We start from the raw sequence: 25,038 nt of genomic DNA, 5'->3' as shown, positions 1-25,038 counted from the left end.
TAATGAACAGCGATGAAGACCGTCACGGTAGACGAGGGGGTGGTTGCCAGCACCATGTCGAGCCCTCTTTGTCTTCCCAGTGGCGATCGATGTTTTACATTTCGCACCAGGTACTCGCGAGACTGAGTCGACCTAGGGGAGACCCAGGACATGTTCAGGTATTAGTTAGGCCGCGAGCGGGACTCAAACTCTGGTGGCCGGGTTCGTAACGCAGTGCACGAATCATTGCGCCACCGCTCCCCCACCCACCCCACACACTCAGCAAAACTGGTGGTGGGGGCACACAAACTCCACTCACGCATTTCATTGAGCTTGCATGAAAGGATCAGGCAGGAGTCAAAGTTAGGGGTTTATTCGAATAATCCAGCCACGATCCAACGATATCACAGCTGTGATTGTGTAGAGGTGTTACGGGAGGGTGACACGCGGTGGTAGGGTGGAGGCCACAACCACGTCCGCTACGGCCACCACCTTGGGGGGCTGTGGGGGACGCTGTGATCCCTCCCAGCCCCACCCCTCAGTGAGGGACTGTATAAAAGGTGGGACCCGGGAAGCTGAGAGGCAGTTCGACTCAAGCAAGATGAAGAGACAGTGAAGAAAGAAGATCGACTAGCCAGACCCTGGAACTCCTTTGGCCCACTGTCCTTCTGAGGGCCGGGTAAAGCAAGCCAGGGTGCGACCCCAGAGCCGCGAGGAACGATGTCCTTCTGAGGGCCGGACTCGTGTGGCTGGTGATCGGGACCTGCGCCGAAGCTGGGCCAGGTCAGACAGCCTCCTGAGAGAGGATCAGGATAGAGGGAACCAGGGAGCTGGCGTGGGCTAGAGCTCGGGGAACGTTCCCTCTGTAGAGTACGGGTGAAGAGGCCGTTACCTCTTCAAGTATCAGATTCGACACTGTAATTGAATCGTCTGTAATAAATACGTGTTGCCTCAAGTGAACAGTCTCCGACGTCAATAAGGCCACTACAATTGTAGCCAAGATTGTCCCGCAAACCGGAACCAGTTTTCGTAGCGGTTACAGGAAACCGGTTTTGATAACCAGAGTAGGTATACAATATTGCAGCAGCAGCAGCAAACAGCGTGGCGTTATCACATCTCAATTGCCTCCCAGCAGCAGCAGTAACGAGTCCGGGGTCGTTCACGCGATGGGTGGAGACGGAAATCGCCGCACGTGTTCATCGCCGACAATGGCTTGCGGCCAGTGATGCCACTGGGTCTTTAACGTCGGCATTGCCCGCTTTGGTAAAGTCCGTAACTATTGTTGGTGCGTGCATAGAGAGGCAGTGCTGTGGTCGCGCTCACAACCCGGCGGCGATCCGAGATCCCCGCTCACGGCCAACACCAGCGACGCTTTATATTGTATGTGCAGCAGCTGCTGCTGATCACATCACTTCCTCGTGTGCCGTGTTGGTCTTCATAGGCGCTACTCGCCGACAGGACGTGTCCCAACAGTCTGATAAAGGCTATAAAGGGAGTCTATGTGTATGGTGTTTAAGTAACGCGAGGTGTATGTGTAGTTTATCCTGGATGTGTGCACGTGCTTTGAGCGTGTTTGCGCAAGAGACTTGTGGTTAGGGGTGTGCGCGTGCGGAGAGCGGTGGTGCAGTGGTGAGCGCACTCGCCAATGAACTCGGCGACCGGAGTTCTTTCAATATTACCAACGGCCAATATCAGTGACCAGTCCTGGGCCTCCCCCTAGGTCGACTCAGCATTAAATGAGTACCTGGTAGTGCAAACATCGGCACTGGGGGAGATAAAGACGGCCGGGCGTGGTACCATTCTGTCGACTCGCGAACAGCACTTGCCCAAACAGCCTGTTAAAGGCTACACGGGGGATCTTTGGTTGTTGTGTACTATCATCCCCCCCCCCCCATGTAAGCACAACACTCCTGCAAACGAGGCTCGTGGCCTCGGTCCAAATCGTTCTGCAACCGAATGAACACTTCACAGTCCGTGCTCACGATGATCGATACTTTATTTGTTTATTATAGCACAGGTGGCTCACGCACGACTTCACGAATGAGGCTGCAATGCACGAATGAGAGGCTTGTGTATTGAGAGTCACGTGAAGGACCACTTTTCAATTGTCCAGACTCCCATGCCAGGGTACACCGTATACCAGGGGTCGATGTAACGGGCGGGGTGGCTATGTGGTGGCTAACACAGGGCAGGTAGCGCTGTACTTTTATGCTCCCATGCAAACCCCCAACCCGCATTGACCAGCGCGGTGAAGTATGGTCAAATGATAAAACCCCCTCCCCAATAATTCGTCAGATGGCGGCGTGGGGTGGCCCTTCATCCAGCAGTGGATTGACGGGGCTCTTTACGTCATGGGCGGAGGGTGAGTTCCTACCCCGCCCCTCCCCCGCAGAGGGGGGCGGAGGGATTGAGAGGGGGGGTCCGGCTGCATAGCTCAGGAATGTGGTGACGTCACCGGAATGAGTTTGTGTGACGTCACCCGGATTCTTGCTGGAGCCGTGAACTTCCCCCAAGCAAAAATAAAGAGCCACGATTCACCCCCCCCCCCCACACACACGTGGGGTGGGGGGCCTGGTCACCAACACCCTGCGGTGAAGTATGGGTAGACCCAGACACGTATATTGGGAGCACGGAGTGGGGGGGGGGGCGTCAGACCTTGGGCTGTTTAAAAAAAAGGGAGGGGGAGACCCACACCTAGGGGCTATAATCTAGGGGGGCTCGCTTCACTTCCACGGGGGTGGGGGGGGGGTCTTATCTATGGGAGAAGCCCTCGACACCCAAGAATCATACCTGGGAACCCGCCTACCTTTTAGGGGGACCTAAAATGCCCAGGGGCCCAGCATAAGTGGGGGGGGGGTGAATCACACCAAAGGGACCCCCTCGCTCTGGGGTCCCACGCGTGTCAAGTTGGCGGCTGCACCGTTACACGCGGGGTGGGGGGGGGCGAGGGGGGTGGGGGGCGATGTCACGAGGCACCCCCCCCCACTTCTACCCACCTGCGCTTTAATGCATGGACACTTGCGTTTCCTAGTTTGCTGAATTCTCCAGTTCTCTCTCTCGCGCTCAAAACACGACGGGGGCGGGGGGGGGGGGGTGCCGGCCGCCTACATCATCGTCGGGGACTAACGAGGTAGAGGCGACGAGGCCCTCTGGGCTCGCCTTGTCAAGCCGCCGAGATCGCACGCACACAAGAATCGGGCGCTGGCGGAGCAGGAGGATCTCGCGATAGCAGAGGAAGAGGAGCTGTCGTATTCTCTGGGTTCACACGACGCACGCCATTCCCCCTGCATTTCAAAGCAAAGCTTGGGGGTGGTGCGACTTAATCCGAGAGCTGGGTGCGTGGCCAGATTTGGACGCGCGGTGAGCAGTGCCACAGCAGCTAGCGGCGCTTAAAACCTGGGAGACCCCCCCCCCTCCCTCCCAGTTCCGATTACCGCTCGCATGACCCAATGACGATGACTGTGAAAATCTGAACCGATTACGGGCCTCCCCTAGGTCGACTCAGCCTCAAATGAGTAGCTGGTGCGGTGTGTAAACCATCAACACTGGGGAGGCGGTCGGGCACAGCGCTGGCAACCCCCACCCACCTCGTGCCGGCCTTCAAAAAGTGCCCGCCAACGGTACTTTCCACCAAAAGTCTGCTTAAAGCTGTACGGCGGATCTTTGTCTTTGTCGGCCTCTGGAGAATATGGTACAGTACTTGTCAGTAGGATTGCCTCGAGTGGTGTCGCATTACCGTCAATACTCCTAGGAAGGTGACAATAACCGCGAGCGTTGATGTTTCGAGGGAAGACCGACAGATTTTGTTTTGCCAGCTCTGCGGCGGCTGCCTCTCTTTCTTTCCACGAGCGACAACGCGATCTGGGCGGAAAACCGGGACGAGGTGGTGACCCTTCGGCTACTCGTCCTCGACCCCGACCTCGTTAATATGGCGGCGGCGGCGACGACGTCCGGACGTCGTTTGCAGGGCGACGCGGCGATGTATGGCAGAGGACGGCGAAACTCTCACGTAAACACAAAAACCCACCCCGAGAATGAAAAACGCGATAAAGATGAACCCTAGCAAAACGATACAAAACATGCAACCGCCGGCCTCGTCGGCAACAAAATATCAAAACGATGACGATGGCGACAACGGTGACGGTTACACCACTACCGCCACGTGGAGAAGCCTGGCGCAGGCCCCGACACGTGCAACAAGGTGCTGCTGCTCTCATCCGGCGAGGATAATAATGGGAAATCCACGGAAGCGCCTTTTTTTAGGTTCCAAAGGTCGGGAAAAAAAGGGATCACGATTTCTTGGAGCGAAAAATTGGGAGCTTCCTCGGATTTCTAACCGCCGCGGGAATTGTACGTGGGAATGTAATGGAAACATAGCCGGGGTAGAGAGCTGCCACGGATTTCTATCTGGAAAACCTGGAGCACGGTTGGATTGGACCGAAGTGAGGACCATCCGTGGAATTGTCCCCAGGTTTGATAGCTGGTCAGGAATGTTCGCGTTGTAAACCAATGATGATGACGATGATGGTTATGATGATGGTTATGATGAAATGATTTAACCATCGCACCACGATGGTAATGGTTGTAATTTCGGTCGAATTGTTATCACTTCGAATGTCGTGGAAGATTAATCAATCACGGGAGGCCGGGGGAGGGGGGGGGCATGGGTGGAGGAAGTTGGTGGGGGGCGGAAGGAGAGCTGTCACGTCCCAATCGTCATCGCGTCAATTGGTCCCCGTCCAGGCGAGGCTGGGGTCACGAGGTCACATGACCTCGACTATGCCGACTCCAGTGCGGGTGGCACCAAGGGCGAGGGTGGCGGCGGGTGGGGTGGTGGTAGTGCTGGCAGGTGGGTGAGCGTGGAGGAGAAGAGGGGATACCAGCTGGGGAGGCCCAAGACAATGGACCTGGAGGAGATGGGACCTGGGCTGGCGGTGTTGGCCCAGGGTGGCCGTGGCCCAGCTGTCCTCTCCGTGGATGGCCGCGTCTCACCCCTCCAGCCTCTTCTGTCGAACTGCAGGCGAGACGCAGAGCGACACGTAAACGCAAAGATTCCCCGTGCAGCCATCAACAGACTTGTACGTGACGAGCGCCTACAAAAGCCAGCATGGGGCACGAGTGGGTGGGTGGCCACCAGCACCACACCCTGCTGCTGATGTTTTATACACACCGCACCAAGTACTCATTTAAAGGTGGAGTTGACCTCATGGAGGCCCAGAACCAGTTTAGATATTTTGCCACTTATTGGTCGTGAGCGGGAATCGAACTCGGGTCGCTGGGTTTGTAGAGCAGCGCGCTAACTACTGCGCCACCACCCCTCACGACAAAAAAATGCGTGCGCGTTCGTGGGTGTGTGGGCGAGTGTGGTGTGTGTGTGTATGCAAGCGAGTGCGTGCGTGTGCGATGCGTGTGCGATGCGTGTGCGATGCGTGTGCGATGCGTGTGCGATGCGTGTGCCGCCAGCGTCCCGCACTCAGGTCGTTGTTGCGGGTGACTGCGTCTGCTGCCCGCGTGCGGGGCCCCTGCTGCAGGAAGTGGTATCCCAGCTTCAGCAGCGTCGTCTTCTCCTCCACCAGGCGAGCCAATTCCATCTCCACGTGGTTCCCCAGCTGCTGCCTCTGTAACATCACCGCCAACATCATCACTATCACCGCAATCATCATCAACAATACGAGCATCAACATCTTTACATCAACCACCAGCGGCCTCTGTAACATCCCCCACATCGCCACCACTACCCCCATTCCCTGTCACCCCACGCCCCCCTGCCCTCCCCGCGCCCCACCTGGTTGTCGATCTTGAGCTCGCTGAGCGAGTCGTTATCGTGCATCGCCTCCACCATGGCTAGGATGCCGCTGCCCGTGATGAAGTTGGTCTCCACGTTGAGGCTGCGCAGCCCGCGGTTTTCCCGTAGCATGTCCGCCAGTGCCTGGGCAAGGTGGGGGGCACGGGGGAGTTGGCGGGGACAGGAGTCAAGAGGATCGCGAAGATGCCAAGGAGAGGAGACGGGAGACGATGAGAGGGCAGACCAACCAGGAGATCACGTGACCCGAGGTGCCCCGTGTGAGGAGGTGTGGAGGGGAAGACGTGCGTAGCACAGAGATGTGTAGCAGCGAGGAGGTGTGGAGCGTTGAGGAGGTGAGGAGCGGTGAGGCGGTGGGCCTCACCAGGGCGACGGGGTCGTTGCTGCGCGTGGCCGCGAGGCTGAACGACGTGACATGGGTGTTCCTCTTCAGCGCCTCCGCGTACTCCTTCAGCGTTGGGATCGGGATGCTCTGTGGGGTCGAGCGGTCAGATTCAACCCCCCCAAGTCGCCCTTGAGGTCACCATCAAGTCACCACCGAGTCACCATCAAGTCACCATCGAGTGACCTCTGAGTGACCTCTGAGTGACCTCTGAGTGACCTCTGAGTGACCTCTGAGTGACCTCTGAGTGACCTCTGAGTGACCTCTGAGTGACCTCTGAGTGACCTCTGAGTGACCTCTGAGTTCGCTTCAAGTATTCCCAGGGCATTCTTGTTTCAGATTCACCCATAAAGGCCCTCAGTCACACCAAATCACCCTCCAGTCATGCTGCGAAGACACCGAGTTACTCATCGTGACTCTGAATTGTTCCAGGTCTCCCTTTGAGGATGAGGTGAAGTTTTGTGGGGAGCCCTGTTATGGTGGGGGGAGGGCCTTGTTATGGTGGGGGGAGGGCCCTGTTATGGTGGGGGGAGGGCCCTGTTATGGTGGGGGGAGGGCCCTGTTATGGTGGTGGGGAAGGGCCCTGTTATGGTGGGGGGAGGGCCCTGTTATGGTGGGGGGAGGGCCCTGTTATGGTGGTGGGGAAGGGCCCTGTTATGGTGGGGGGAGGGCCCTGTTATGGTGGGGGAAGGGCCCTGTTATGGTGGGGGAAGGGCCCTGTTATGGTGGGGGAAGGGCCCTGTTATGGTGGGGGGAGGGCCCTGTTATGGTGGGGGGAGGGCCCTGTTATGGTGGGGGGAGGGCCCTGTTATGCTGGGGGGAGGGCCCTGCCTGTTATGGTGGGGGGAGGGCCCTGTTATGCTGGGGGGAGGGCCCTGTTATGCTGGGGGGAGGGCCCTGTTATGCTGGGGGGAGGGCCCTGTTATGCTGGGGGGAGGGCCCTGTTATTGTGGGGGGAGGGCCCTGTTATGCTCGGGGGCCGCTTGCCTTGATGTTGTTGAGGTTGACCTCCTGGAGGCGGGGGTCGTTGTCACGGATACGCTGCAGCGTTGCCTCCACGTCCGTGGGGTTGGGGGGCTCTTCGGGCATGGGGCGCATGGGTTCGGCGCGCACCACACCTGTGCACGCACACACGCGTACACACACACACACGTGTACGCGCACACACACACACGTGTACGCATACACACACACGTGTACGCATACACACACACACACGTGTACGTACACACACACACGTGTACGCACGCACACACACGTGTACGCACGCACACACACGTGTACGCACGCACACACGCACACGTGTACACACACGTGTACACACACGTGTACGCACACACACGTGTACGCACACACACACGTGTACGCACACACACACACACGTGTACGCACACACGTACAAAACCAACCGCATGCGCACACAAACACGTAAGTACATAAACAAAAAAACTGTTGCATTCATGCAAAAAATGTATGTCTCAGTCGCTCAAAATGGCTTGCGTCGCATCTAAATCCCAACACATTTTAAGAGAGCACCCCCAGCGACAGCTGTCCCTGTGCGACACAATGTGACTCAGCAGCACCCTGGCCCTGCGTACAGGCCGCGAGGATGATGGTGAGGGCGCGACGGCGATGAGCGTGATGATGGCGGCAATGTGTGACTGCAACTCACTGCCGATGCCGTCCGCGTGGCTCGTGCCCTTGTGGGCGCTGTAGTACTGCGGGGTGCTCACCAGGGTGTGCATGCCCAGGATGGCTGTGGGTGAGGTAGGAGTCACAGGGGTACACGAGGGTCATTAGGGCAATGAGTCACAGGGCAGTGTAGGGGTCAGAATGGCTGTCGTGCACACAGGGTTAATGCATGCATGGTATTAGTGTGTGTGTGTGTACACGCATGTGTACGTACAGCCGTCGTCAGGGTGTGCGCGGTGCGACACGTTGGGGTGTGTGTGTGACGTGTCGGGGTGTGTGGCGTGTGACGTGTTGTGGGTGTGTGGGTGTGTGGCGTGTGACGTGTTGTGGGTGTGCGTGTGACGTGTCGGGGTGTGTGCGTGTGACGTGTTGTGGGTATGCGTGTGACGTGTCGGGGTGTGTGCGTGTGACGTGTTGTGTGTGTGTTTGGCGTGTGACGTGTTGTGGGTGTGCGTGTGACGTGTTGTGGGTGTGTGGGTGTGACGTGTTGTGGGTGTGCGTGTGACGTGTTGTGGGTGTGCGTGTGACGTGTTGTGTGTGTGTTTGGCGTGTGACGTGTCGGGGTGTGTGCGTGTGACGTGTCGGGGTGTGTGCGTGTGACGTGTTGTGGGTGTGCGTGTGACGTGTCGGGGTGTGTGCGTGTGTGGCGTGTGCGACATGTTGGGGTGCCGCTGACCAGCGATGTCGCACAGCTCCACATCCGTGGCTCCGGTCAGAGCCTCCTCCAGCTCGGGGTCCAGTGCCATTTTTTCCTCCACCGGCATTGGTTTCACCTTCGGGACAAACTCCTTACCTGTGCACAGGTGAGTGCCAGGTGGGGGTGGGGGGGAATTGGAGAAGGGGGGGTGCGGGGGTGGCAGGGGTCAAAGTGCAAAGCGCCTCCAGATACTCGCCCACTGATGTACGTGGACCTTGTCCGATTGTCCGTCATTCCGTGTGGTGATGAGCGAGGCCATTTACTCCGGGGAAAGCCCTGGAGGCTTTCTCACGGGGTTCCTGGTGAGGTTACGCAGTATTGGGTGGGGGGGGTGCGACGTTTTTGCTGCCGTGCGTAGGGGCATCACCATTCCTGGGCCTCCCCTAGGTCGACTCGGCCTCAAACGAGGCGCTCTCACACCCTCGCCCGATTACGCCGACAGAGAAGGCGGCACAGCACGTGGACTGACGCCATCTGTGTGGGTTCCCTCCGGGTGCTCCGGTTTCCTCCTACTTGTATCATAATAATAATAATAATAAACGGTCATCTTTACTTAGCCGAAACACATCTTCTAATAAAAACCCAATATAGCAGGACGCTCCTGTTCAGGCCAGCATGGCACAACACAGGAGGAGGGGATGGGTGGACAGCACCACGGCCAGCCGCCTTTGTCTCCCCATTGCCGATGTTTACTTCACACGGCCGCCGCCACCACCAGGTGCTCATTTAAGGCCAAGTTGACACAAACAGGGAGACGGACGCACAGACACGCACCTTCGCGTCGGCACACAGACACGCGGGCACAAGTCGACGCACACGCATGCACACACAGACACGCGGGCACAAGTCGACGCACACGCATGCACACACAGACACGCGGGCACAAGTCGACGCACACGCATGCACACACAGACACGCGCGCATGCTCGGCACGCGCTTTACGTTCCGCGTCGCTGCTCCCGGCTCCGCGATTTATCACTGAGCGAGAATCATCGCCTCTGAGCAGCCCCAGCCTCCCGCGATCGTAACCGTAACTCACGGGGACGCCCTCTCGCCTCCCCCGTGCCTTTCCCGACGACAGGCATCGGGTCAATTACGCTAGCGACTCCATTTGTTGTAATCATCTTGCAACCACATCGTGAAGTTTGCATGCAGTGACACCACTTGGTTGTGATTGTCATTATAATTAAGCCCAGGCCCACACCTCTTCCCCTCCTCCTCTCCCTCTCCCCCCTCCTCCTACTCCTCTCCCCCCCTCCTCCTCTCCCCCCCCCTCCTCCTCCTCCTCTCCCCTCCTCCTACTCCTCTCCCCCCTCCTCCTACTCCTCTCCCCCCTCCTCCTACTCCTCTCCCCCCTCCTCCTACTCCTCTCCCCCCTCCTCCTACTCCTCTCCCCCCTCCTCCTACTCCTCTCCCCCCTCCTCCTACTCCTCTCCCCCCTCCTCCTACTCCTCTCCCCCCTCCTCCTACTCCTCTCCCCCCTCCTCCTACTCCTCTCCCCCCTCCTCCTACTCCTCTCCCCCCTCCTCCTACTCCTCTCCCCCCTCCTCCTCCTCCTCCTCCTCTCCCCCCCCTCCTCCTCCTCTCCCAGCTCTCCCCCTCCTCCCCTCACCCTTCTTCTCGCCGGTGAAGGGCACCAGGTCCTCGCGGTCACGGTGCTCCCGCGCTTGCGTCTCCAGGAAGCGCAGGAGCTCCTCGCGGTTGAACGGCGCCGCCGGCGCCTTTGTCGTCTGGTCCTTCTGTCGGAACGCGGCGGGGAGCAGCGCGTTCTGTGGAGAGGGAGGAGAGGAGAGGGAGGAGGAGGTGAGGGAGGGGAGGGAAGCGAGGGAGGAGAGGGAGGATAGGAAGAGGAGATGGACAGAAGGAGAGGAATGCGAGGGAGGAGAGAACTATAAATTATTTTTTATTTTATTTTACCAGGTAAGGCCCACTAAGCTACATATTTATTTTTCAGAAGCGACCTGGCCACAAATAATAGTTCAACGAAGTGGCTTATCATGTGGAAATGTACAGCAGCCAAATAGTCTAAATGCACGTTTCTGGAAGAGGGAGGAGAGGGAGAAAATGAAGGAGAGGGAGGCGAGGGAGACAATGGAGACGAGAGGGAGGACGAGGGAAGAGAGGGAGGTAACAAGCAAATGTTCCGCCCTCCGATTGTTGGTGGGGTTTATGGGTAATAACGATGAGACCGAGTTGCAGCGTTAGACGGAGCCACCCTCCTCCATGTCAGTGGCGTCTCTGAGAACGCTCCACACGCGATAAGCGACTGGCATCTCATCTCAGCGCATTTCAAAGGAGCACCCCCAGTGGCAGATGACCCTGTGCTGCACTATGCGACTCAGCACCTGGCCTGCAAGCGGTCATTAGTCAGCCAATAGGGGGCGATGATAGCTGCGGTGGTTAATTCTAATTTTTTGGCAAATTTGGATCATGATGCTGGCACACAATGGCCTAGCCATTTCAATTTAAGTCAGGAGATCTTTAACTACTTTAGTGCGGATCCATGTCCTCCTGCAGATCCTCTCTCCCCGTGCCTCTCTCCCCGTGTCTCATGTCTGGGTCCCCGACGTCTCTCCCCGACGTCTCACGTCCGGGTCCATGTCCTGCAGATCCTCCGCCAGCTGCTTGAGCTCGTCCGCCGAGAGTCCGCTGAGCAGCGACTCCGCGTCAACATCCTGGCCTCGGCCCGGCACCGTCCTGTGAGTAGCCATCCTGTCAACCTCCCACAATGCAACCTGCGGGTGAAGATGGGAGGGCGGCACGTGGGGGTCACTTTAGTAGATGCAGAGTGATGACGAGATTACGGATCACCGGGCGGCGGTGATGTCATGGTATTTAAGAGCCGGCACGCCAAGTTGGTTAACCCGATGCACCGAGCAGAGGCTTTAACGCGCCAGCTTCTCCGCGCTCCATCACTCAGAGTCCCCTTCACAACAGCGGTGGCCGCCCTCCCCCCGACATGCTGCCTCTCGAAGACGGGAAACCCCGAACGAGCCACACTTATCCAGCAGTGGGCTGACACTGCTGGGGGGGGCGGCCGGGAGGGGGAGTGGGGGGCAACATCCCAGGCTCAGCTGCGTCATGGGTTCAACCCGGCCCACGGCTTGAGGCCTGTTTGTAATTAACAGCCCCGGCCTGGGGGGGGGTGCTGGGGAGGGGGGGACGTGTGAACACAAAGTTTTGGGCGCAGTGCCACGCAGCTCGCCGCACAGAGGCGCCGTCCAGTCCGATGCAGAACCTTCGTCTCCACCGAGACAGTACCCTTGTCCTATCCGATACACAACCCTCATCCCAAACAAAACTCCCGTCTCATCTCATACAGAACCCTCATCTTGTCCAATACAGAACCCAAGTTTCATCCGATACAGAACCCTCATCCTCTCCGCTACAGGACCTGACCTGGCCGTGCAGGGTCACACCTCATCACACCTCATCACACCTTTGTCACACGTGTGTGCTCGCATTACAGTATTGATGAGGAGCACTATCTCTCTCTCGCTCTCACTTTCTCGCTCCGTTCCTCTTCAGATCTCCCACGCTCTCCCTCGAGCAGAGCGGACAGTGTTCCACCCTATGGTCATCGCGAATTAACTCGAGATCCATGCACACACGCGCTGCGGTCCAGCTCCCTGCAGCCAATCACACGGCTAAGGCAACTCGGCTCCCAGAGCCTCGACTCGGCTCCCAGAGACTCGACTCGGCTCCCTGAGCCTCGACTCGGCTCCCTGAGCCACGACTCGGCTCCCAGAGCCTCGACTCGGCTCCCAGAGCCTCGACTCGGCTCCCAGAGCCTCGACTCGGCTCCCAGAGCCTCGACTCGGCTCCCAGAGCCTCGACTCGGCTCCCATCAATGGACCTCGCTGTTTCCTCCCTTCCAGTCTCCCCCATCGACCCCTCCTCACCCCCCCCTCACCCCCGTGATCCCTGTTCCTCCCATCCGGTTAATTTCCCGTCCAGAGGCCTCGCTTCCCACGTCGGCTTTTCTCCTCCGTGCTGCCTGGGGCAGTGGTGTCCAGAATGCACAAGGGCATGGATGGAATGCCCTAAGAGTGTAGCAATGCCCTGTTAAATATACCAATTGCCTGGCATGTGTACCAATGGATTTGCACTTCTAAAAGTGGTCTAGAACATGTATCAATACCCGGACACATGCACCATTGCCCTGGCATTTGTATCAAAGGCCTTACACACGCACTCGTGTCCCATTTCTTGACTCTCAAACACACAACTCATTATTCATAATCATTAATTCACACAGTTGTAATTGCACAACCTCTCCCACTGTAAATACACACACACTTTTATACAAAAGACAAATATCCCCCGTATAGCCTTAACAGGCTGTTGGGGCAAGTTACAACACACAGACAGCCCTTGTGCAAGTAGCTTATATGGCTCAATGCAGTGTGTGTGCACGCGTGGGGCTGTTAACAAGCCACACACACACTTATTTTATAAATTACTTATTTCTCCATAAAGTGGTCCTGCTGCATTGGTTTTCTTTATTTTAAGACGTTTTCAGCCAATCGATGACGACTCTTGTTTACTATTACACGTGGGAGAGAAACCGGAGCAACTGGAGAAGACCCACACGTGCGCAAGGGTGCAACGCTCTATCCCGCCCCCCTCCCCACCCCCCGTACAGATGTGAACAGTTGGCGATTAGTCCACTTGCTGTACTGCCTTCTGGGCAGCCAGGGTTGTGCCTCCTCATCGACGCCCACGGGAAGGAAGTTTCACAACATCCGTGTGTGATCCACCAACCCTCGCTGCTGCCTCCATAGTGCCGGATTATACATAGCCACCACCACCGCCCGGCTAACACGCAAAATACACACACACACACATTTCTCACGCAGTGCACACTACTCACAGTACAGGCACACACATTTACAGCATGCACATACTACTCATAGCATACTCACAGTACACACTACTCACAGTACACGCACACATTTACAACATGCACACACTACTTAGTACACACACAGTTACCGTACTCACACAGTACACAGTTACTCACATAGAATATGACACAATACTCATCAGAGCGCACATACTCACAGCACACACCACAGTATACACCACATCACACACACCACATCACACACACCACAGTACACACACGCTGTACACACCACAGCACACACACCACAGCACACACACCACAGCACACACACCACTGCACACACACCACATCACACACACCACATCACACACCACAGCACACACACCACATCACACACACCACAGTACACACACGCTGTACACACCACAGCACACACACCACAGCACACACACCACAGCACACACACCACAGCACACACACCACTGCACACACACCACTGCACACACACCACAGCACACACACCACAGCACACACACCACAGCACACACACCACAGCACACACACCACTGCACACACACCACAGCACACACAATGGAGTGACGTGTCTGTGGAGACCACTCCACTCTTTGTGTTGAACTTCAGACAAAGGGGAATTAGGCCCCGGGACATCGTCTGACAGGCTCCGTCTCTCTCGACCCCGACCTGCTACGTGTAGGAGACTCGAGACACTACACACTGCACAGTACTAACACACTACACAGTACTAACACACTACACAGTACTAACACACTGCACAGTACTAACACACTGCACAGTACTAACACACTACACAGTACTAACACACTACACTAACACACTACACAGTACTAACACACTGCACAGTACTAACATACTGCACAGTACTAACACACTGCACAGTACTAACACACTGCACAGTACTAACACACTGCACAGTACTAACACACTGCACAGTACTAACACACTACACAGTACTAACACACTACACAGTACTAACACACTACACTAACACACTACACAGTACTAACACACTACACAGTACTAACACGCTACACAGTACTAACACGCTACACAGTACTAACACACTACACAGTACTAACACACTACACTAATACACTACACAGTACTAACACACTACACAGTACTAACACACTACACTAACACACTGCACAGTACTAACACACTGCACAGTACTAACACACTACACAGTACTAACACACTACACTAACACACTGCACAGTACTAACACACTGCACAGTACTAACACACTACACAGTACTAACACACTGCACAGTACTAACACACTGCACAGTACTAACACACTAGACAGTACTAACACACTACACAGTACTAACACACTACACAGTACTAACACACTACACTAACACACTACACAGTACTAACACACTACACAGTACTAACACGCTACACAGTACTAACACGCTACACAGTACTAACACGCTACACTAACACACTACACAGTACTAACACACTACACTAACACACTGCACAGTACTAACACACTGCACAGTACTAACACACTACACAGTAATAACACACTACACTAACACACTGCACAGTACTAACACACTGCACAGTACTAACACACTGCACAGTACTAACACACTACACTAACACACTACACAGTACTAACACACTGCACAGTACTAACACACTACACAGCAGTAACACACTACACAGTACTAACACACTACACAGTACTAACACACTACACAGTACTAACACACTACACAGTACTAACACACTACACAGTACTAACACGCTACACAGTACTAACACACTGCACAGTACTAACACACTGCACAGTACTAACACACTACACAGTACTAACACACTACACAGTACTAACACACTACACAGTACTAACACTACACTAACACACTACACAGTACTAACACACTACACAGTACTAACACACTGCACAGTACTAACACACTGCACAGTACTAACACACTACACTAACACACTACACAGTACTAACACACTACACAGTACTAACACACTACACAGTACTAACACACTACACAGTACTAACACCACCACATGGGCACCATGTAGAGTACTAACACGGTACAAGAGTATAACGCAGTATATGATACACTAGCTTATGTATAGGTACACACTGAACTAACACACCACACTAATACACCATATCGAGAGTTCTAACACACTACAGCGCATGACTACACTCGCTTAGGTATGGGCACACACACTAACACACTGTACGTGTAAGAACACTCTACACTGACTGTGTACAACACTGAACACTAACACACTCCACTAACACACTTAGTGTAGGTACACTACACTAACACACACAGTACTAACACACTTAGTGTAGGTACACTACACTAACACACACGGTACTAACACACTTAGTGTAGGTACACTACACTAACACACACAGTACTAACATACTTAGTGTAGGTACACTACACTAACACACACGGTACTAACACACTTAGTGTAGGTACACTACACTAACACACAGTACTAACACACTTAGTGTAGGTACATTACACTAACACACACAGTACTAACACACTTAGTGTAGGTACACTACACTAAAACACACAGTACTAACACACTTAGTGTAGGTACACTACACTAACACACAGTACTAACACACTTAGTGTAGGTACACTACACTAACACACATATTACTAACACACTTAGTGTAGGTACACTACACTAACACACACGGTACTAACACACTTAATGTAGGTACACTACACTAACACACACAGTACTAACACACTTAGTGTAGGTACATTACACTAACACACACAGTACTAACACACAGTGTAGGTACACTACACTAACACACACAGTACTAACACACTTAGTGTAGGTACACTACACTAACACACAGTACTAACACACTTAGTGTAGGTACACTACACTAACACACAGAGTACTAACACACTTAGTGTAGGTACATTACACTAACACACACAGTACTAACACACTTAGTGTAGGTACATTACACTAACACACACGGTACTAACACACTTAGTGTAGGTACACTACTAGAGTACTAACACGGTACAAGAGTGTAGGTACACTACACTAACACACACAGTACTAACACACTTAGTGTAGATACACTACACTAACACACACAGTACTAACACACTTAGTGTAGGTACACTACACTAACACACACAGTACTAACACTTAGTGTAGGTACACTACACTAACACACACAGTACTAACACACTTAGTGTAGGTACACTACACTAAGTGTGTCAGTATACCAAGTGTGTTAGTATACTGTTAGTATACCAAGTGTGTTAGTATACTGTTAGTATACAAAGTGTGTTAGTATACTAAGTGTGTTAGTATACTGTGTGTTAGTACACTAAGTGTGTTCGTATAGTGGCCCAATATACGAGCACTCTGTATTTGAACAACACACACACCACGCACTGTACTCTAATAGACACGCTGTACCAACACACTGTACTAACACGTGCGACACTCACACTCTACTGTAATAAACACACTATACTAACACATAGCACACTCACACTCTACTGTAATAAACACACTATACTAACACATAGCACACTCACACTCTACTGTAATAAACACACTATACTAACACATAGCACACACAGTCGACTGTAATAAACACACTATACTAACACATAGCACACACACAGTCTACTGTAATAAGGACACTATACTAACACATAGCACACACACAGTCTACTGTAATAAAGACACTATACTAACACATAGCACACACACAGTCTACTGTAATAAACACAGTATACTAACACATAGCACACACAAAGTCTACTGTAATAAACACACTATACTAACACATATCACACACACAGTCTACTGTAATAAACACTATACTAACACATAGCACACACACAGTCTACTGTAATAAAGACACTATACTAACATATAGCACACACACAGTCTACTGTAATAAACACACTATACTAACACATCACACACAGTCTACTGTAATAAACACACTATACTAACACATAGCACACACAGTCTACTGTAATAAAGACACTATACTAACACATAGCACACACAGTCTACTGTAATAAAGACACTATACTAACACATAGCACACACACAGTCTACTGTAATAAACACAGTATACTAACACATAGCACACACAAAGTCTACTGTAATAAACACACTATACTAACACATATCACACACACAGTCTACTGTAATAAACACTATACTAACACATAGCACACACACAGTCTACTGTAATAAAGACACTATACTAACATATAGCACACACACACAGTCTACTGTAATAAACACACTATACTAACACATCACACACAGTCTACTGTAATAAACACACTATACTAACACATAGCACACACAGTCTACTGTAATAAAGACACTATACTAACACATAGCACACACACAGTCTACTGTAATAAACACTATACTAACACATAGCACACACACAGTCTACTGTAATAAAGACACTATACTAACATATAGCACACACACACAGTCTACTGTAATAAACACACTATACTAACACATCACACACAGTCTACTGTAATAAACACACTATACTAACACATAGCACACACACAGTCTACTGTAATAAAGACACTATACTAACACATAGCACACACACAGTCTACTGTAATAAACACACTATACTAACATAGCACACACAGTCTACTGTAATAAACACTATACTAACACATAGCACACACACAGTCTACTGTAATAAACACACTATACTAACACATAGCACACACACACAGCCTACTGTAATAAAGACACTATACTAACACATAGCACACTCACACAGTCTACTGTAATAAACACACTATACTAACACATAGCACACACAGTCTACTGTAATAAACACACTATACTAACACATAGCACACACACAGTCTACTGCAATAAACACACTATACTAACACATAGCACACACAAACTCTACTGCAATAAACACACTATACTAACACATAGCACACACAGTCTACTGTAATAAACACACTATACTAACACATAGCACACACACAGTCTACTGTAATAAACACACTATACTAACACATAGCACACACACACAGTCTACTGTAATAAACACACTATACTAACACATAGCACACACACACACAATCTACTGTAATAAACACACTATACTAACACATAGCACACACAAACTCTACTGTAATAAACACACTATACTAACATAGCACACACACAGTCTACTGTAATAAAGACACTATACTAACACATAGCACACACACACAGTCTACTGTAATAAACACACTATACTAACACATAGCACACACAAACTCTACTGTAATAAACACACTATACTAACACATAGCACACACAGTCTACTGTAATAAACACACTATACTAACACATAGCACACTCACAGTCTACTGTAATAAACACACTATACTAACATAGCACACACAGTCTACTGTAATAAACACACTATACTAACACATAGCACACACACAATCTACTGTAATAAACACACTATACTAACACATAGCACACACACACAATCTACTGTAATAAACACACTATACTAACACATAGCACACACAAACTCTACTGTAATAAACACACTATACTAACACATAGCACACACAGTCTACTGTAATAAACACACTATACTAACATAGCACACACACACAGTCTACTGTAATAAACACACTATACTAACATAGCACACACACACAGTCTACTGTAATAAACACACTATACTAGCACATAGCACACACACAGTCTACTGTAATAAACACACTATACTAATACATAGCACACACACACAGTCTACTGTAATAAACACACTATACTAACACATAGCACACACACACAGTCTACTGTAATAAAGACACTATACTAACACATAGCACACACACACACAGTCTACTGTAATAAACACACTATACTAACACATAGCACACACACAATCTACTGTAATACACACACTATACTAACACGTAGCACACACAGTCTACTGTAATAAACACACTATACTAACACATAGCACACTCACAGTCTACTGTAATAAACACACTATACTAACATAGCACACACAGTCTACTGTAATAAACACACTATACTAACAAATAGCACACACACAATCTACTGTAATAAACACACTATACTAACACATAGCACACACACACAATCTACTGTAATAAACACACTATACTAACACATAGCACACACAAACTCTACTGTAATAAACACACTATACTAACACATAGCACACACAGTCTACTGTAATAAACACACTATACTAACATAGCACACACACACAGTCTACTGTAATGAACACACTATACTAACATAGCACACACACACAGTCTACTGTAATAAACACACTATACTAACACATAGCACACACACAGTCTACTGTAATAAACACACTATACTAACACATAGCACACACACACAGTCTACTGTAATAAACACACTATACTAACACATAGCACACACACACACAGAGTCTACTGTAATAAAGACACTATACTAACACGTAGCACACACAGTCTACTGTAATAAACACACTATACTAACACATAGCGCACACACACACAGTCTACTGTAATAAACACACTATACTAACACATAGCACACACACACACAGTCTACTGTAATAAACACACTATACTAACACGTAGCACACACAGTCTACTGTAATAAACACACTATACTAACACATAGCACACACACAGTCTACTGTAATAAACACACTATACTAACACATAGCACACACACACAGTCTACTGTAATAAACACACTATACTAACATAGCACACACACACAGTCTACTGTAATAAAGACACTATACTAACACATAGGCACACACACAGTCTACTGTAATAAACACACTATACTAACACATAGCACACACACAGTCTACTGTAATACACACACTATACTAACACGTAGCACACACAGTCTACTGTAATAAACACACTATACTAACACATAGCACACACACACAGTCTACTGTAATAAACACACTATACTAACACATAGCACACACACACACACAGTCTACTGTAATAAACACACTATACTAACACGTAGCACACACAGTCTACTGTAATAAACACACTATACTAACACATAGCACACACACAGTCTACTGTAATAAACACACTATACTAACACATAGCACACACACACAGTCTACTGTAATAAACACACTATACTAACATAGCACACACACACAGTCTACTGTAATAAAGACACTATACTAACACATAGGCACACACACAGTCTACTGTAATAAACACACTATACTAACACATAGCACACACACAGTCTACTGTAATACACACACTATACTAACACGTAGCACACACAGTCTACTGTAATAAACACACTATACTAACACATAGCACACACACACACAGTCTACTGTAATAAACACACTATACTAACAAATAGCACACACACACAGTCTACTGTAATAAACACACTATACTAACATAGCACACACACACAGTCTACTGTAATAAAGACACTATACTAACACATAGGCACACACACAGTCTACTGTAATAAACACACTATACTAACACATAGCACACACACAGTCTACTGTAATACACACACTATACTAACACGTAGCACACACAGTCTACTGTAATAAACACACTATACTAACACATAGCACACACACACAGTCTACTGTAATAAACACACTATACTAACACATAGCACACACACACACACAGTCTACTGTAATAAACACACTATACTAACACGTAGCACACACAGTCTACTGTAATAAACACACTATACTAACACATAGCACACACACAGTCTACTGTAATAAACACACTATACTAACACATAGCACACACACACAGTCTACTGTAATAAACACACTATACTAACATAGCACACACACACAGTCTACTGTAATAAAGACACTATACTAACACATAGGCACACACACAGTCTACTGTAATAAACACACTATACTAACACATAGCACACACACAGTCTACTGTAATACACACACTATACTAACACGTAGCACACACAGTCTACTGTAATAAACACACTTATACTAACACATAGCACACACACACACACAGTCTACTGTAATAAAGACACTATACTAACACATAGGCACACACACACACGGTACTAATAATGTAGCAGGCACTAACAACACAAGTCCCAAGGACGCTTTGGACGCGGGGCCGCCCATTGCGAAACCCGCGAGGTGCCCGGAGCCGAACCCCGTGGCACTGAACCCCCCCGCGGGGTCCCCGAGACACCCCCGCGGGGTCCCCGAGACACCCCCGCGGGGTCCCCGAGACACCCCCGCGGGGTCCCCGAGACACCCCCGCGGGGTCCCCGAGACACCCCCGCGGGGTCCCCGAGACACCCCCGCGGGGTCCCCGAGACACCCCCGCGGGGTCCCCGAGACACCCCCGCGGGGCCCCGGCACCAACCAGGGGGTGGTGGTGGCGGCGGCGTCCTGACGAGAAGTCCCCCGAGCGAATCCCGCAGGGAGCCAAGGGGGTGATGATGGTGGTGGTGAGCAGTGGTGATGGTGAGGAGTGGTGATGATGGTGGTGATGATGGTGGTGAGGAGTGGTGTTGAGGAGTGGTGGTGATGATGATGGTGATGATGGTGGTGAGGAGGAGGAGCAGGAGTGGTGAGGAGTGGTGGTGAGTGGTGGTGATGATGGTGGTGAGGAGGAGTGGTGAGGAGTGGTGGTGAGTGGTGGTGATGATGGGGGTGAGGAGTGGTGGTGAGGAGTGAGACGGAGCAGCGCAGTGTAGACTCCGGGACTCGCCCTCGCCTCTCACAATGGGGGGAGGGGGGAGGGGGGGGCCGCGCCTTCCGCATTCCTCGCTCACGGCGCTCATCAGCATTCGTGGCCACGGCGGCGTGATGGGGGTGTGATGATGGTGATGTGATGATGGTGATGTGATGATGATGATGGGGGTGTGATGATGGTGATGATGGGGGTGTGATGATGGTGATGTGATGATGGTGATGATGTTGGTGTGATGAGGGTGATGATGGGGGTGTGATGAGGGTGATGATGGGGGTGTGATGATGGTGATGATGGGGGTGTGATGATGGTGATGATGGGGGGTGTGATGATGGTGATGATGGGGGGTGTGATGATGGTGATGATGATGGGGGGTGTGATGATGGTGATGATGGGGGTGTGATGATGGTGATGTGATGATGGGGGTGTGATGATGAGGGTGATGGGGGTGTGATGATGGGGGTGTGATGATGGTGATGATGGGGGTGTGATGATGGTGATGATGGGGGGTGTGATGATGGTGATGATGATGGGGGGTGTGATGATGGTGATGATGGGGGTGTGATGATGGTGATGATGATGGGGGGTGTGATGGTGATGATGGGGGTGTGATGATGGTGATGATGGGGGTGTGATGAGGGTGATGATGGGGGTGTGATGATGGTGATGATGGGGGTGTGATGATGGTGATGATGGGGGTGTGATGATGGTGATGATGGGGGGTGTGATGATGGTGATGATGATGGGGGGTGTGATGATGGTGATGATGGGGGTGTGATGATGGTGATGTGATGATGGGGGTGTGATGATGAGGGTGATGGGGGTGTGATGATGGGGGTGTGATGATGGTGATGATGGGGGTGTGATGATGGTGATGATGGTGATGATGGGGGTGTGATGATGGGGGTGTGATGATGGTGATGATGGGGGGTGTGATGATGGTGATGATGATGGGGGGTGTGTTGATGATGATGGGGGTGTGATGATGGTGATGATGGGGGGTGTGATGATGATGGTGATGATGGGGGTGTGATGATGAGGGTGATGGGGTGTGATGTTGGTGATGATGAGGGGGTGTGATGATGAGGGTGATGGGGGTGATGGGGGTGTGATGATGGTGATGATGGTGATGATGGGGGGTGTGATGATGGTGATGATGGGGGGTGTGATGATGGTGATGATGGGGGTGTGATGATGGTGATGATGGGGGTGTGATGATGGTGATGATGGTGATGATGGGGGGTGTGATGGTGATGATAATGGGGGTTTGATGATGGGTTGTGCAATGATGGTGATGATGATGGTGATGATGGTGATGGGGGGTGTGATGTTGGTGATGATGATGGGGGTGTGATGATGGTGATGATGGGTTGTGCAATGATGGTGATGATGATTGGGGGGTGTGATGATGGTGATAGGTGTGATGGTCGTGTGATGCGGGTGTGATAATGGTGATGTGATGATGGGCGTGGTGTGATCGTCATCATGGTGATGCAGCAGTCGTGATGGTGGTGATGATGGTGTGCTGATGGTGATGGGGTGGTAATGATCATGCGGGATAATTTTTATGATGGGGTAATAATGGGGATGGGGTGCTGATGATGGTGAGTATGAGATGGGGGTGGTGTGATAATGATGGTAATTGATATTGCCACGATTGTCATGGCAGTGATGGTGGTGGTGGTGATGATGATGGGACTATTGATTATGATGGAGGGAGCTGTGATAACGATGATGATGATGGGAGGGTGGAGGTGTGATGGTGGTGATAATGGGGATGTGGGTGTTGGTGGTGGTGACAACGTTAGCATGCCGATGTTGGTGGTGGTGATAATGGCCTGACATACACTGTGACATGTCAATACAGTATATACTGTATGTACAATATACATTGTACATACAGTGTATACTGTAGCACCACGACCATCATTATCGATGATTAATTGTGATTGATCTCAGGCTGTGACGGCTCATGCACAATCATCCGGACGCAGCTGCTCTTACTGATGTTGCCCTTTATGCTGATGCTGCTGATGGTTATGATGATGTTGCTGATGGTTATGATGATGCTGCTGATGGTTATGATGATGTTGCTGATGGTTATGATGATGTTGCTGATGGTTATGATGATGCTAATGGGCTCTTGCTGTTGCTGCTGATAACGCGACGTTGGTGGTGATGTTGATGTTGAACTAATTATGATGATGAGTTGTAGCTGATGGTAATAACAATAATGATGAGCTTATTATAATGGTGGTGGTTGTGATGTCGTCTCGTACCCAGCGAGGAGGCAATCGATCCGGGCGCGGCTCCGTGCAGTGCAGTTTCTCTCTCCTTTCACTCTCTCTTAACTCTCCCTTCCTCTCCCTTCCTCTCTCTTCCTCTCTCTTAACTCTCTCTTAACTCTCCCTTCCTCTCTCTTCCTCTCCCTTCACTCTCTCTTCACTCTCTCTTCACTCTCCCTTCACTCTCTCTTCACTCTCTCTTAACTCTCCCTTCCTCTCTCTTCCTCTCCCTTCACTCTCTCTTAACTCTCCCTTCCTCTCTCTTCCTCTCCCTTCACTCTCTCTTAACTCTCCCTTCCTCTCTCTTCCTCTCCCTTCACTCTCTCTTAACTCTCTCTTAACTCTCCCTTCCTCTCTCTTCCTCTCTCTTCACTCTCCCTTCCTCTCTCTTCCTCTCCCTTCACTCTCTCTTAACTCTCTCTTAACTCTCCCTTCCTCTCTCTTCCTCTCCCTTCACTCTCTCTTAACTCTCCCTTCCTCTCTCTTCCTCTCCCCTTCACTCTCTCTTAACTCTCTCTTCACTCTCCCT

At 51.0% G+C, this 25,038-nt stretch overlaps 1 protein-coding gene across 2 annotated transcripts; it reads right to left on the bottom strand.

Annotated features, from left to right (window-relative positions):
* Positions 1-1,957: 1,957 nt before the first annotated feature.
* LOC142905245 (tropomodulin-1-like) lies at positions 1,958-24,617 on the bottom strand. 2 transcript variants are annotated; one of them, XM_076051860.1, is made up of 10 exons: positions 24,504-24,617; positions 11,142-11,288; positions 10,166-10,322; positions 8,533-8,649; positions 7,837-7,920; positions 7,152-7,282; positions 6,147-6,254; positions 5,765-5,908; positions 5,453-5,597; positions 1,958-4,993 (listed from the first exon to the last, which is right to left on the bottom strand). In XM_076051860.1, exons 2-10 carry the CDS (start codon positions 11,262-11,264, stop codon positions 4,968-4,970), a joined length of 1,035 nt encoding a protein of 344 aa, XP_075907975.1. In that variant the 5' UTR covers positions 11,265-11,288; positions 24,504-24,617; the 3' UTR covers positions 1,958-4,967. The 2 variants fall into 2 exon arrangements, with proteins under 2 accessions (XP_075907975.1, XP_075907974.1); XM_076051859.1 differs by lacking the exon at positions 24,504-24,617 and adding an exon at positions 21,895-22,260.
* Between the last annotated feature and the right edge of the window lie 421 nt (positions 24,618-25,038).

This window comes from Petromyzon marinus, chromosome 52 (genome assembly GCF_048934315.1).
Source record: "Petromyzon marinus isolate PM22_M1 ecotype Great Lakes invasive population chromosome 52, UKy_Petmar_22M1.pri1.0, whole genome shotgun sequence".
Lineage (NCBI taxonomy): Eukaryota > Metazoa > Chordata > Hyperoartia > Petromyzontiformes > Petromyzontidae > Petromyzon > Petromyzon marinus.
This window is presented reverse-complemented; position numbering and strand designations above follow the sequence as displayed.